The sequence below is a fragment of the Malus domestica genome, chromosome 14 (genome assembly GCF_042453785.1).
Source record: "Malus domestica chromosome 14, GDT2T_hap1".
Lineage (NCBI taxonomy): Eukaryota > Viridiplantae > Streptophyta > Magnoliopsida > Rosales > Rosaceae > Malus > Malus domestica.
Window position 1 is genome coordinate 30195099 of NC_091674.1, and position 14411 is coordinate 30209509.

At 35.1% G+C, this 14411-nt stretch overlaps 1 protein-coding gene across 1 annotated transcript; it reads right to left on the reverse strand.

The window, feature by feature from the left end:
- Window positions 1–9650: 9650 nt before the first annotated feature.
- LOC103456325 (L-Ala-D/L-amino acid epimerase-like) lies at window positions 9651–13444 on the reverse strand. Its single transcript, XM_070812353.1, has 7 exons — window positions 12343–13444; window positions 11202–11312; window positions 10904–11120; window positions 10407–10740; window positions 10220–10281; window positions 10051–10123; window positions 9651–9921 (listed from the first exon to the last, which is right to left on the reverse strand). Coding segments are annotated over exons 1-7 (1269 nt in total). The 5' UTR covers window positions 12814–13444; the 3' UTR covers window positions 9651–9920.
- Between the last annotated feature and the right edge of the window lie 967 nt (window positions 13445–14411).

A 14411-nucleotide genomic window follows, 5' to 3' on the forward strand; every position in this document is an offset into this window, starting at 1 on the left:
AAAAAAGCGTGCGTAATTTTTATTTATTTTTTAATAAAGACCACCTATATCCTCAATGATTGCCAATTCTGTAGTGAACTTAAAATTTTGATGAGCGTAAGAAAGTGGATCTCAAACTTAACCTACAATCAACAAGCATGCCCACACTTCAGAAAAAAAAATTCGGTGTGTCGGATCCGAAATACCAAATGTCATAATACAAGTAATTGGATACTTGAAAAATAATATTTCGATCATTTGTAATATAACACTTGATGTATCAGATCGTGTCTGCGGCACATTGAAAAATTTCTCCACACTTTAAAGATCAAACCACTATGCAACTTTCGGTGATGCCGATTTGTGAAAAATTTGGCAAGTTTTAATCAAACATTGTAGCCACCCCCACATGCTTTAATCATTAATTTGACCATGCACTTGGAATTTTGCGTAATCATGCTTATAATCACTAATCATCATCACCATCCTTGATATCCGTAAAGCAAATTCTATAATTCATTTTTGAGCTCCTACAATCTGTGTGCATATTACTCATTGCAGTTGTTTTCTTTATTCGTGGCAGTTTTTCTCTAATACGGTTAACTGCTTTTACATTTATCAGTCTTCTCGATCGCCGGACCAATGCATACTGCCGGCATCGCAACAATTGGATAACCACAAATGCATTTAACAGCATCATGCATGTTTGCTTTGTTTGCTTTGTATATTAATCCAAGAAATTGGTGGTTAAAATGATTAGTTACATTGCACTTCAAATTTCACTCAGACGTGACAAAAATGAGTAGATGACTAGACTAGGGGCTGGTTTGTGCTTTGAAAAAAAAACTGTTTCTGCTGTGATGTGAGAATAAACTCATTTTTGCTGCTTCACGTTTTTAGTTTTTTTTTCACCAAGAACTGTGAAAATAAGATGTTTTTAAGTGTTTATCAAACATCTTTTTGAGCTTAGCTTTTTTTGGTACTCACTTTTTATAAAAGCACCTCAGTACCAAACCAGTAATAGCACTTTCGGCTGTAAGCGATTTTTAGGATGTAGACATTGTTAAGAGGATCAATCTCATATCGGAAAATGATGGGTCTTGCTTATGCTTATAAGTAAATTGAATTATTCGTCATACTGCCAATTGAATTTCTCATGGTATCAGAGTAAGTTGTCCCGTTTGTGAAACCTAACAGCCACATGTTATTCACGTCACCCGATTTGTGTAGTCTACATAAGAGAATGCGTTAAAGATATCAATCCCGCATACGTGTAAAAAAAAGTTGTAAAATGGGAAAGCGTTTGCTCTTTTGCCTTTGTAGGCGCTTGTTGTCTCTGTGTCTCTTTGAACTTTCATTTCATCTGAAATTTCCATCACAAGCTATCTCCAATTCCTTCTTGTTAGAGATTTCAATAATAATAATAATTATTATTATTAATATATATATATATATATATTAATATATAATATTTATGAATATATAAATATATAAATATATATGACCTAGTGCTGCTGCCATCCGCAACATGCATGCGGCAACATGTATTGAAAGGTTGGATTTAATTCAACCTTGTACCTTTTGGTTGAATTACAACTTTTGGTTAAAAGATATGATGTTTACTCAAATTGTATGAGTAGAATTAAAGGATATAATTAGTCAATATTTATTTTCTGAAAATTCTAAATAGAACACATGTCTTTTGGGTCAACACTATTAAGAAGAGTTGTGTGTCTTCAACTAAAATGAAATGGCTCGATGAACGGGTACTTTGATGTCTATAAATACATGTTGTGGTATAATGTTTCATACACAATTATTCAGAAATTAGTTATCTACATAATTTCTTTGTTCTCTTTTCTCTCAACATCACATTCATACAATTTCTTTTTAGTTATTTCTAAGGGAATATAATTCGGTTTTGCTAATCGAATATTCCATACTTTGTTGTATCCTGGAAGTGATTTGCCAAGAACCCTTTAGCAAACTCATTCGAGTGGGGGCAAATAACACTTTAAGGAAACGATTCAAGTCGTACCTCAAAGTCATTATTCGGATTATTCTCCATAATTCTACATTTACTCTAACAATCTTAAAGTGTTATTTTCATCATGGATAACAAATCTGATAACATGGCTTTGAAGATTATCAATCAAGATGTCTACAAGTTAGACAAATTTGATGGATCAAATTTCACCCGATGGAAGGACAAGATGAGTTTCATGCTTACTGTTCTAAATGTCATATATGTGTTGGACCCGAAATTGGAGCCTATTCGTGAACCAAGTGACAAAGACTCGGACAATATAGTTGCCGATCGAAAGAAGCGTGAAGAAGATGAATTGGTATGTCGAGGACACATCTTGGGCACATTATCTGATCGTTTATATGACCTGTATGCACACATTCAATCTCCAAATGAAATTTGGGAAGCACTTGAACACAAGTACACAACGGAAAAAAGAGGTACCGATAAATTTTTAATGTTCAAATATTATGAATTCACTATGTTTGATAACAAACCCATCCTAGACCAAGTTCATGAATTATTGGTCTTGGTCTCAAAGCTTCGTGAACTTAAAATAGTTATTCCGGATCCTATGATAGTTGGAGCTATTATGGCAAAATTACCCAAAACATGGAATAACTATAGAAAGAAACTTCTACACATGGTGGAAGATATTAGTTTGGAGAATTTGCAAAAGGGTATTCAAATTGAAGAGGAAACTCGAAATCGTGATAAGAATTTTGCAAATCAAGATTTCTCTAAAGTTCACATTGTCGAAGGAAACAAATATAAAAAGAACTTCAAAGTCAAAATTGACAAAGGGAAGTTTAAGAAGACCAATTCCAACAACAATCAAAAGAATGCAAATGGTGTATGTTACCATTGTGGAAAGAAAGGCCATTACATTCGTGATTGTAGACACAGAAAAGCAAGTGAGGAATATGCCAAGAAGACCAATAGCGCAAATATGGTGGAAAACTCTGGAATTGATAACATTGTTGCAATTGTATCAATGATGCATATTGGCATGATTACCGAACTGAATATGGCAGCGGTAATAAAATCCTCCGATTGGTGGCTCGACTCAAGGACTACTATACATGTGTGCAATGACAAGGCACAATTCAAGACATATGAAGTATCAACGGACAATCAAGAAGTTTTAATGGGGAATCATAATTCCGCCAAAGTTCTAGGAAAAGGAACCGTTGAACTTCAATTTACTTCTAGGAAGAAATTGACGTTGCTTAATGTACTGCATGTTCCAGAAATTAGAAAGAATCTTGTGTCTGCAAATTTATTATGTAAGAACGGTATAAAGACTGTTCTAGAGTCCGACAAGTTAATAATGTCGAAAAATGGGATGTTTGTTGGGAAGGGATATTCTTGTGATGGGATGTTCAAACTAAGTATCAATAATAAAGTGAATTCTTCTGTTTATATTGTTGAATCTTCCTCTCATTTATGGCATTTACGTTTAGCACATATAAATTTTAGATCTTTAAAATACATGCGCACACTTGGTTTTATTACTTGCAATGATGATTATAATAATAAATGTGAAACATGTATTCAAGCGAAAATGACTAAGAAACCTTTTCCAACTACCGAAAGAAATACAAATTTATTAGACTTAATACATTCTGACATATGTGAATTTAATGGTGTTTTAACAAGAGGAGGAAAAAGATATTTTATCACATTTATAGATGATTGTTCTAAATTTACTTATGTTTATTTATTGTCTAATAAAGATGAAGCTTTTGAGTGCTTTAAGCGCTATAAGGCTGAAGTTGAAAACCAAAAGGGAAGGAAAATTAAATGCCTTCGTAGTGATAGAGGTGGTGAATATTTTTCATATGAATTTGATATTTTTTGTGAAGAGCATGATGTTGTACATCAAAGAACTGCACCCTATACACCACAACAAAATGGTTTGGCAGAAAGAAAAAATAGAACACTCACTGAAATGATTAATTCTATGATGATTAATGCTAATACTCCAAAATATTTATGGGGTGAAGCATTGTTTACTGCATGCCATATACACAATAGAATTACATCTATGAAGACACATGTGTCACCATATGAAATTTGGAAAGGAAGAAAACCAAATTTGTCATATTTGAAAGTATGGGGTTGTGTAGCTTTTTATAAGGCACTCGATCCTAAGAGATCCAAGTTGGGTCCAAGAGGAATTAAAAACATATTTGTAAGATATGCAGAAAATTCAAAGGCATATAGGTTGCTTAATTTAGACTCGAACACAATAGTTGAGTCTAGAGATGTCGAATTTATAGAAAATAAATTCTATAATGACTACTCAGTGTCTGAAAAAGAGAATGATCAAACACATTTCTCTAATCCGTCTACTAGTCAATCTCAAGGTGAGAAAAGAAAACAGTCTGAAACTGTTAATGAACCAAGGAAAAGCCAAAGGGTAAGAAGAGAAAAGACTCTAGGCTTTGATTTTATTTCATCTCAATTTATTGTATTTTTAGTCGAAGGAAATAGAACAAAGGTTCTTAAGAATATACCCATATTGTTGAATGTTGAGGATGATCCTAAAAGTCTAAGCGAAGCATTGACTTCAAGAGATGCAGCCTTTTGGAAAGAGGCTATAAATGATGAATTTGAATCATTAATATCTAATCAGACATGGGTTTTAGTAGACTTGCCCCAAGGATCAAAAGCAATAGGTTGTAAGTGGGTATTTAGAAGAAAATACAATACAAACAGGTCTATTCAAACATTTAAAGCCAGGCTAGTTGCCAAAGGTTTTAAGCAGAAAAAAGGAATTGACTATTTCGATACATATGCACCAGTAGCTAGGCTCACATCAATTAGAATATTGTTTGTATTGGCATCTTTATATAATTTGCATGTGCATCAAATGGATGTGAAAACAGCATTTTTAAATGGTGATTTAGATGAAGAAGTCTATATGGAACAACCAGAAGGGTTTGTTCTCCCTGGGAATGAAAAGAAGGTTTGTAAATTAGTAAAGTCATTATATGGATTGAAGCAAGCACCAAAACAATGGCATGAAAAGTTTGATTTTGTCATTTTATCATATGGATTTAGACATAACAGTGCTGATAAATGCATATACTCTAAATTCACAAATGATTATGGTGTTGTTATATGTTTATATGTCGACGACTTGCTAATTTTTGGTACAAACATGAAAGGTGTATCTGAAACTAAAGAGTATCTAAATTCAAAATTCAAGATGAAGGATTTGAATGAAGTAGATACTATCTTGGGAATTAAAGTAAAGAAGCATAGTGGGGGTTACGCTTTGTGTCAGTCACATTATATAGAAAAATTGCTTCTTAAGTTTAAGCATCTACAAATAAAAGAAGCAAATACCCCTTATGACCATAGTGAAACTTTGCTTAATAATTCTGGTAGGTCTGTTGCACAGCTTGAGTATGCTAGTGTAATCGGAAGTTTAATGTATGCCATGCATTGTACCAGGCCAGATATCGCATTTGCAGTAAGCAAACTTTCTAGATACACTAGTCATCTAGGTACTGCTCATTGGAAAGCAATAAATAGAATTTTTGGTTATCTTAAAAGAACTATTAACCTGAGTTTAACTTACTCTGAGTTTCCAGCAGTACTTGAAGGATATTCAGATGCAAGTTGGATAACAAGTGCTAATGATAATAAGTCTATATCAGGGTGGATTTTTACAATTGCCGGAGGAGCAATTTCTTGGGCTTCGAAGAAGCAAACATGTATAGCACATTCAACTATGGAATCTGAATTTATAGCATTAGCAGCAGCAGGTAAAGAAGCGGAATGGATTAGAAATTTGTTATTGGAAATAGAGTTGTGGCCACAACCAATGCCATCCATTTCTTTATACTGTGATAGTGAAGCTACTTTGTCTAGAGCATACAATAAGGTATACAATGGAAAGTCTAGACATATTAGCTTGAGACATGAATATGTCAAGCAATTAATAACTGATGGAGTTATTAATATTGTTTATGTTAAATCAAGTAATAACTTGGCGGATCCGTTGATGAAAGCACTTTCAAGAGCTTTGGTAGTTAGTACATCTAGTGGAATGGGGCTAAAACCCTTTACTGAAAATTAGCCACCAATAATGGTAACCCGACTTTGTCTAGAACATCACTAGTTTAAAAGTTTAATGGGTAATAACAAGTTATTGTTAAGTGGTTGTGTAAGCACTGAAAATTATTATATAGCTCATTCCAGGATGATCAGTGCAAGACTGCTACGTTTAGGAGGATGAGTTTTAACTCTTAATGAGGTTATTTGTAGATATGTCTATAGTAGCAGGGACATGGGAAGGAACCTCACCTATATAAACATAAGAAGTGGTGCCGCTTCTGCCAAGAGTTGGGTTTTCTCTTGTAAATGTTTATGAAACCAGGATGAAGCACAAGGCCATAAATAGTGCTTAATTAGTTCAGTAATTTCTTTAAGGAAATAAGACATAATCATGTGTGTGGTGATTCCGGTTTTAACATAAGAATAGTTGGTTTAAACTTAAGTCACCATCGCATTCGTTATAACTTTGAGTTACTTACACTAATTAAAGGTTTAATTCGAAAGACACCTTTATTGTATGCATGATTATATCGGTATGCTTGTGATAATTATAAAGAGAGAATTATTGTAATATCATTTACCATATTATTGAAATTGGGAAGGATTGTTAGAGATTTCAATAATAATAATTATTATTATTATTAATATATATATATATATTAATATATAATATTTATGAATATATAAATATATATGACCTAGTGCTGCTGCCATCCGCAACATGCATGCGGCAACATGTATTGAAAGGTTGGATTTAATTCAACCTTGTACCTTTTGGTTGAATTACAACTTTTGGTTAAAAGATATGATGTTTACTTAAATTGTATGAGTAGAATTAAAGGATATAATTAGTCAATATTTATTTTCTGAAAATTCTAAATATAACACATGTCTTTTGGGTCAACACTATTAAGAAGAGTTGTGTGTCTTCAACTAAAATGAAATGGCTCGATGAACGGGTACTTTGATGTCTATAAATACATGTTGTGGTATAATGTTTCATACACAATTATTCAGAAATTAGTTATCTACATAATTTCTTTGTTCTCTTTTCTCTCAACATCACATTCATACAATTTCTTTTTAGTTATTTCTAAGGGAATATAATTCGGTTTTGCTAATCGAATATTCCATACTTTGTTGTATCCTGGAAGTGATTTGCCAAAAACCCTTTAGCAAACTCATTCGAGTGGGGGCAAATAATACTTTAAGGAAACGATTCAAGTCGTACCTCAAAGTCATTATTCGGATTATTCTCCATAATTCTACATTTACTCTAACACTTCTCTCTTGGTGAAAGACAAAGAAAATCCCTTAAATTTGCGAAAGAAAGCATCTTAATAGGGAGTTTTGATTCTGTGTGTGGCCGGGCGCATAAACTCTGTCGGCATGGCGATTCATAGAGGGACCGGGTGGTTCCGGAACCACCCAAGGTTTGGGAAATACGCCTAGGAGGTCTTTCGAGGATCCTTCAAATGTTTCGGCAGGAGGACCTTTCTATTCCTAGGGCTATACTGTTTAAGTAGTTTTATTTATGTTGTTAAACGCCATACAGTTACAAGTTTATAGCCTAAGCAATTTCATTAAAAAAGGGTGAATGAGTTGAAGGCTTGCAACACACTCCTTGTGAGGAAGACAACCCATATAAAACTCTCTATTCATTTGAATGTCGTTGCTTTTTCATACTAATTTTTAATGGAACGGTACAATTTTTTTAGGAAACGACTATAAAAAATTATTAATGGACTCATAAATTGAGGAAACATATTTTTTTTAGTATGTAAAAAAGACTCTTACGGTTTAAATGATGTAACTTGTAATACTATTATCGGACATTTTACATTGGAACCCTTGGACCTTAAAAGTTAAAATTCTGAATCCGTCATTGTTTATCAGACATCAAAATTTCTCTTGTCCTAGGTTATTATAGTAGGAAAGGGATCCTCTAGATCCCTTCCACCTAATCCACCAAGTTCAGAGATCCGGACCATTGAAATTTGATCCAACGGCTAAAGTTATTATAACTTTTAAAGTGGACTCCTGTTTGTAGTTATTTGATCAAATTTCAATGACCCAGATTCCTAAACTTGGTGAATTAGGAGGAAATGATCCAGAGATGATCCCTTTCGATTAAAGTATATGGGCATGCATGCCGATTGCCAAATAATACTAAAATCCCACCACTTTTAAGTACATTGTGGGTTGCAGAGTGGTGGTAATTATCAAAGTTGTTGATGAAGAAAGCTCATGAAATCGGCGTGAAAGATGAATGATTAGGATAGTAGTGGGCTAGCGTGGGGCATTCAAGGTCAAATTATGATGAGTGCTTGGGGATATGATTGTATATGGGACATTGAAATCATGGTTAATTAACTTGTTTAATTGTCATGCTCAACTGAGAAGTGAGTGATATATTTTTCCTACTTTGGTGAAGATCTGTCCTTTGATACTTGATAGATAGTGTCACAACAATGATAAGTTCACAATCATAAGCATTGACTGATTTAGAATTCCAACATTGGTGGGTCTCAGTATTAAAGATTTAAGTTTTTATACATAGAAACAGAGTGCGTAGAGTGTAAAAAAAAAAAAAATTCAATGAGGCATTTCGTCAAATATTGGTGGGCTTATTGTTGTCAATCAAATCATATTGTGCATATGTCAAGAGATGCAACATGTCGAGTGCTGCTGAAATATGTCTAGCAGACGTTACATCAAACACTTGGTGGACACAATAATGACTCATACCAAACATTTAAAGAGTCATCAGAAGACCTTCACATGTATATTTTTCAAACTCTGAATAATCCTGAGATCACCTTGATTCCAATGTACATCCCTTCTTGATCACAAGTAATTCCACAAACATAAAGCTCGTTTTTATAAATTTACTCGAAGAAACACAGTAAACTCTAATAAACCTGCATCTAACCACAAACGGGGAAAATTCTTCGAGGAATCTAATATGGCAGAGAACTTATTTTTGTCAAAGTTTTCATAATCGAGTTATTAGTCTATTACTAATCACGTTAATATTATTTTAATTTAACTACATGCATAGTTTGAACGATATTGAGTTTTACGGTAAAAAAAGCTATTCAATATATGTTGTAATTTATTACGTCAAATTTTCGACATGGTTCGAATTCTTCAACAAAATTCAAAAAGTTAAATGTATTTTCTGGTATGTGGTTTAAACTTCTGAACTGTGCTTGCATGGACTTGACTTTTGTCGGCCGAAGCACGTGTCATCATACCAACCTAAGCATATATGCTTAATGCCATAAGAACCAAATAAATTGTTTTCGAGCAAAAGGTTAAATCTCGCTGTTCGGAGCCGAGCAATTTAGACCGTTCAAGAGAAAGAAAGAGATCTGGATCATTAGTTTTGTAAGGTAGGTTAGTGGTATGGACTAATGGAAGCCGTAAGATTTAAAATAAGTAGTCCAGATTACTCAGTCCGTCGGATCCAGACTGCAAAATCCGAAGAGGATCTCGATTCCCTGTAGGAACTAATCTACAACCAGTTGCATGGTAAAATCTCTTGTAAGTGGGAATTGTAATTAGGGAAGCATCATTATCCGTTGAAGTGTTCTTTCAATGATTAATTTTCTTGTTCCGCAGAAGCCTCTGGTTCCTCTAAACAAACAGCCTACTCACACAGATTAATCAGCTAAGCAATTATTTACGATGCGTTTGCAATGCCGAATGCTGTTGTGGTCTATGAATTCAAATGTTTCATCTGAAAAAAAATACGACAGCATTTGAAAAAGCTCCATCCTGGGGAGCTTTTTTTCCGCCATCAGATGCTGCTCGGAGTTTAAAATGTTGAATTGCAAGCTTCGTCTGTGCAGATAAATCGACATGGTTAGAGTGACCAAGGATAACAATGAACTCCTCGTTAGTTGCATTCGCGATAACATTTCTCCGACTGAGAGTTGGGAACAGAATCAGAATGCAAAGATTTTGCGACTTACCAAGCAATATTGTCCCAGTGCAGAAATCCACCATGGCCTCTAGCATTTCTGAACTTATAAACCGCACCCGAAACTAGCCACAAAACGGAACAACATAACCAATTGCTGGATGTTAAGCATAAATTACGGATGGCAAAATGTCGTGAAAGTTTCAGAGAAATGGCAATACCTTCGTAACCCTCCAGAACCGGATCTTCTGATAGCAGCAAGGGCGTGTCTAGGTCAACAAACCTGTACAGAATACAAACACTTACTGATGGATTTGGAAATAGAAAGCGAAAGAATCTAGGGAAACCAACAAAACCAGCAGGAAATGCAAACGATTTATCCTTTATGGAAGGGATAATGATACTTACTTAAAGCACCCCATGCCAGCAGCAAGATGGCCAGCAAAACCCATGGCCAGTCTAGTCTCAACCATACCACCGATCATCAAATTCAATCCCGCTGCCTTTGCTACCTCGATGATTTCAAGGGCTCGAACAACCCCAACTTTAGCAAGTTTAATGTTAATTACATCGGCAAGATTTTCTTCCACTATTTTCTTAACATCAGCTAAACTTCGACAGCTCTCATCAGCTGCAACTGATACTCCATATTTGTCTTTCGCAACGTGGTAAACATTTCCGAGGCCTTTCCAATCATCTCTATGGACCGGTTGTTCGAAGAGAAGAGGACTCACTCCCACCTCTGAAAGTAAAAAAAAAAAAAACAAGAAAATATTTCAGAAACTCATTTATAGGTTTTCACCATAAGTTTTTTTTTTTATTTACTTTTCTAAGGGAAATCAATATGCTGTTTGCAGACACACAGGCTAAAAATGGTATCTTTGCCTTCTCTCTGCATCATTTACCATGTAATTTATCAAGAACTTGGATAGCTTCGTTGGAGTTATATCCTTCGTTAGCATCCAAGATAAAATAGCAATCGGGGTGAACAGCACGTATGGCTCGAAGGACTTCTATGTCTGAATTCAAATTCTTTCCCACCTTAAGCTTTAAAGTTTTAAACCCTTCTTCACGGTACTTTGAAGCCAATGTAGCAGCTTCTGCTGCAGAAACAATCGGAATCTGCGCATATAAAGTTCAGTCTACTTTTCACTGTATAAAGCAAAATTTTAACTGCCAGAGTTACTTGAACAAGAGCTTAACTGTTATATCAGTAGTTATGGTGTTTGAAGCTCCACCAAACAGTCTCCACAAAGGGACACCGATACTCATACAAACTGCATCAATTAACGCCATCTCAACTCCTGCCCTAACCTTCAATTGCAATTCAGCGAAATAAGATTTCGGAAACCCTTAATAATGCTATTACATAAAGACATCAAATTGCTAAACAAGTGCTGCTGATTTTCATCAATAATTGCATATGGTTCGCGTGATCAGGATCAAAAAGCCAATCAAAACGCTGACTTGAGCAAACCAAGTTTACACTAGTCCCACCCCAACTCAGCTGCCTAAATGTTACACAGTTGGGGTGCAAAATGTAAACTTTCCTGGAACATCACTCTAACAACTACTCCTATTGCCTCCATTATTTTCCCCTACATTTTCTCAGCAAACAAACAAAAGATAAGATCTTTATACCCAAATTCCAACTACATTCAACACAAAAATTGTTCAAATCACAAAACAACCAAACCCAATCAAAATACAATACTCAAACACCAAAACCAACAAATAAACCATTTAATCTACAACTACTTGTTTCCACTTCTCTTTTTTCCTACATTTTCTCAGTAAACAAAAAAAAGATAAGACTTCTACATCCCAGTACCTACTAAATTAAAAGCAAAGTTGTTCAATTGTCAAACACCAAAACTAACAAATAAACATATAAAAAAGTGTAAACTTTCCCTACAAGGTCATCAAACTGCTAAACAAATTCTGCTGGTTTTGAACAAAAACTGCATAAGATTCACTTGTTCAGGATCGAAAAGCCAATCAAAATGCTGACTTAAGCAAAACAAATTTTGTACAAAGCCAATAAAAAGGTAGTTCTTAAAGCAAAGAAAAAACTTGCTCACACCAGTCACACTCAACTCAGCTAAGTCTGAACTTTCCCGGGAAAATCATTCACTCTAACAACTACTCCCACTTCCTCTATCCTTTTTTCCTACACTTTCTCAGCAAACAAACAAAAGATAAGACCTTTCCACTCAGAGTCCTACAAAGTTATCCAATTCCAGCTAAATTTAACTGCAAAGTTATCCCATATCACAGTGAAAAGTAAAAAGTAAAAACCCAATCATGTAAGTGTAAAAAGTAATCTTTCCACTCATATACTCACAGAAGCAAACTCATGTCCAGGAAGAATCCCACCAATCTCCCCCAAAACCGAACCCAACGTCATCGCCGGACTTCGAAGCAAGAACTCGCAAGCTTCCTTAGCCTTAACCATGGCAGTATGCTGATCCTCTGCAGTCACAAAGGGCAAAATCGGAGTTTCACCCCACCCCACGCACCCGTTACTCAACTCAACCCGGACCGCCACATTCTCCACCCTCTCCAGCCGCGAAGTCGCAATCGTGAACGGCGCAGTCAGCGGCACGTTCAGAGGCCGATTCTCTGCTCTCTGCACGTTCACCGTGAACGTCTCGAGCAGACTGCTGAACCCAAAACTGGTAGGGGTGGCCAGAGCCATTTTTGGGGTGAATTTTGAAAAGGGTTTTGGTTTTTTGGGGTTTCGAGTGGAATGAGGAGCAGAGCAGAGGAGCAGAGAGCTGAACGGTGAGCGAAGAGAAAACCCAATTGAGCTCATTTGATTGGGATTCGTGGTGTTTGCTCTTTAGCTACGGATTTTGGTGGTTCTGACTTCTGTAGAACTCTGATTGGTTTGTGAGGAAGATCTGCATATACGCACATATTGTTCTTGTTGCACAGACCTCTAGCAGGGCAGAGTACGACTGGTGGCAATTTTTTAATTCAAATTTCGATGTTTTATTAATTTTTTTACGTCCGATTATTAATTATTTAAGCCAATCATCGTCCTTATGTCTTTCTGTGCTGACGAGAGTGGTGGATGCATGTGTGTTTCCCTGGTTTTTTTTTCCCCAGTAAACTTGTCTGGTATAAATTTTTTGGAATATGAGATACAGTGTTTTATTTTGTTTTAAATTTTTTATTTAAAATTATAAATATCAAAATCTAACTATTAAAACGCAGAGTTTATTTTCTTTAACAAAAAGTTTAGGGTGAGGAGGTTTAGCCTATTTTTTTATTTATACATCCTATCGAAGAATAATCGCTGGCAACGGGACTCGAATGCCCTTGTGTATTTATCACAAAAATCATTGATTCCATTGGTATTTGGTACGAGAACCTGGTTGGATACCTGGATCCCCAAATATCCAACTCCAATAACTTAATTTGAACAAAAAAAAAAAAAAAACTCCAATAACTCGGGTTGAGGAAGCTGTTAGTTTTTGACTTGACCGATCTATTATTTAAGTCTCTAAAGGTGCGTTTGTTGCACCAGATAATTTCAAACTGAACTAGCTTCAGGGACTAAGATGGACTGACTTATAATAGACTAAGTTGGACTAACTTAGTGAAACGTTTGATGCAGTGTCAGACTAAGAAACATGATAATAAAAATTAGTGAAATTGCAAATTAACAATTGAAGCATCAAATTCAACTGCACAATACCCACAATTAAATTAAATGATAAAATTACAGCAACAAATACCCATCTTGAATTTTTTTCATAATTCACCAAAACAGAGTATAAAGAACAAAACCTAGATTCTGCAATGTTAAGAAATGACTTGGGGAAGAAAATTGAAGGCTTTTTTTGGGGAAATTGGAAAAAATCCAAATGAAAATTCATAGTTGAGAAACAGAAAAGGTTATTATCTCATACTTTTTTTGGGTTCATTTATTCACCTTATACTCCACACCACGAGCTCCATGAATGCCTCTATCTTTTTTTCCCTTTTTCTGTTAACCTTTTGTCTCAATTTATTTCCATAGTTGACTTGACTATTTAAATTTAATCAGCAACTCAAATGTCCCAAAATTGTTAAAAATTCAAACCTCATCACCCGATAAATTCGGAGGCAGCAGGTTTTGATTCCTTCTTCACAGCCTCACCAATTTTTTAAAATGGGGCTTCACCATAGATGACTTTGAGCATGGAAAGCTGAACCAAGGGAAATCACAAAATACCTAGAAGGGGAAATCAAATTCATACAACAACATCATAAAATACCCAGAAGGAGAAATTATTGAAGAACAAGAAAATTTCACAGCATAAAACGCACCCAGATATCATAACAACCCAGAAGGGGAAATTGAAGGGGAAATCAGAAGGGAGATTGAAGGGGAAACGTGCGATTAGGACGAGCTGAAGGGGTAAT

Excerpts from the sequence above, each read along its gene's own strand:
- LOC103456325 (XM_070812353.1), bottom strand. The coding sequence starts at position 12,813 with ATGAGCTCAATTGGGTTTTCTCTTCGCTCACCGTTCAGCTCTCTGCTC. Across the intron at positions 10,741-10,903 it reads AGTTCTTGATAAATTACATG|AGGTGGGAGTGAGTCCTCTT; the intron begins GTAAATGATGCA and ends TTTTACTTTCAG. Across the intron at positions 10,282-10,406 it reads GCTGGCATGGGGTGCTTTAA|GTTTGTTGACCTAGACACGC; the intron begins GTAAGTATCATT and ends TATTCTGTACAG.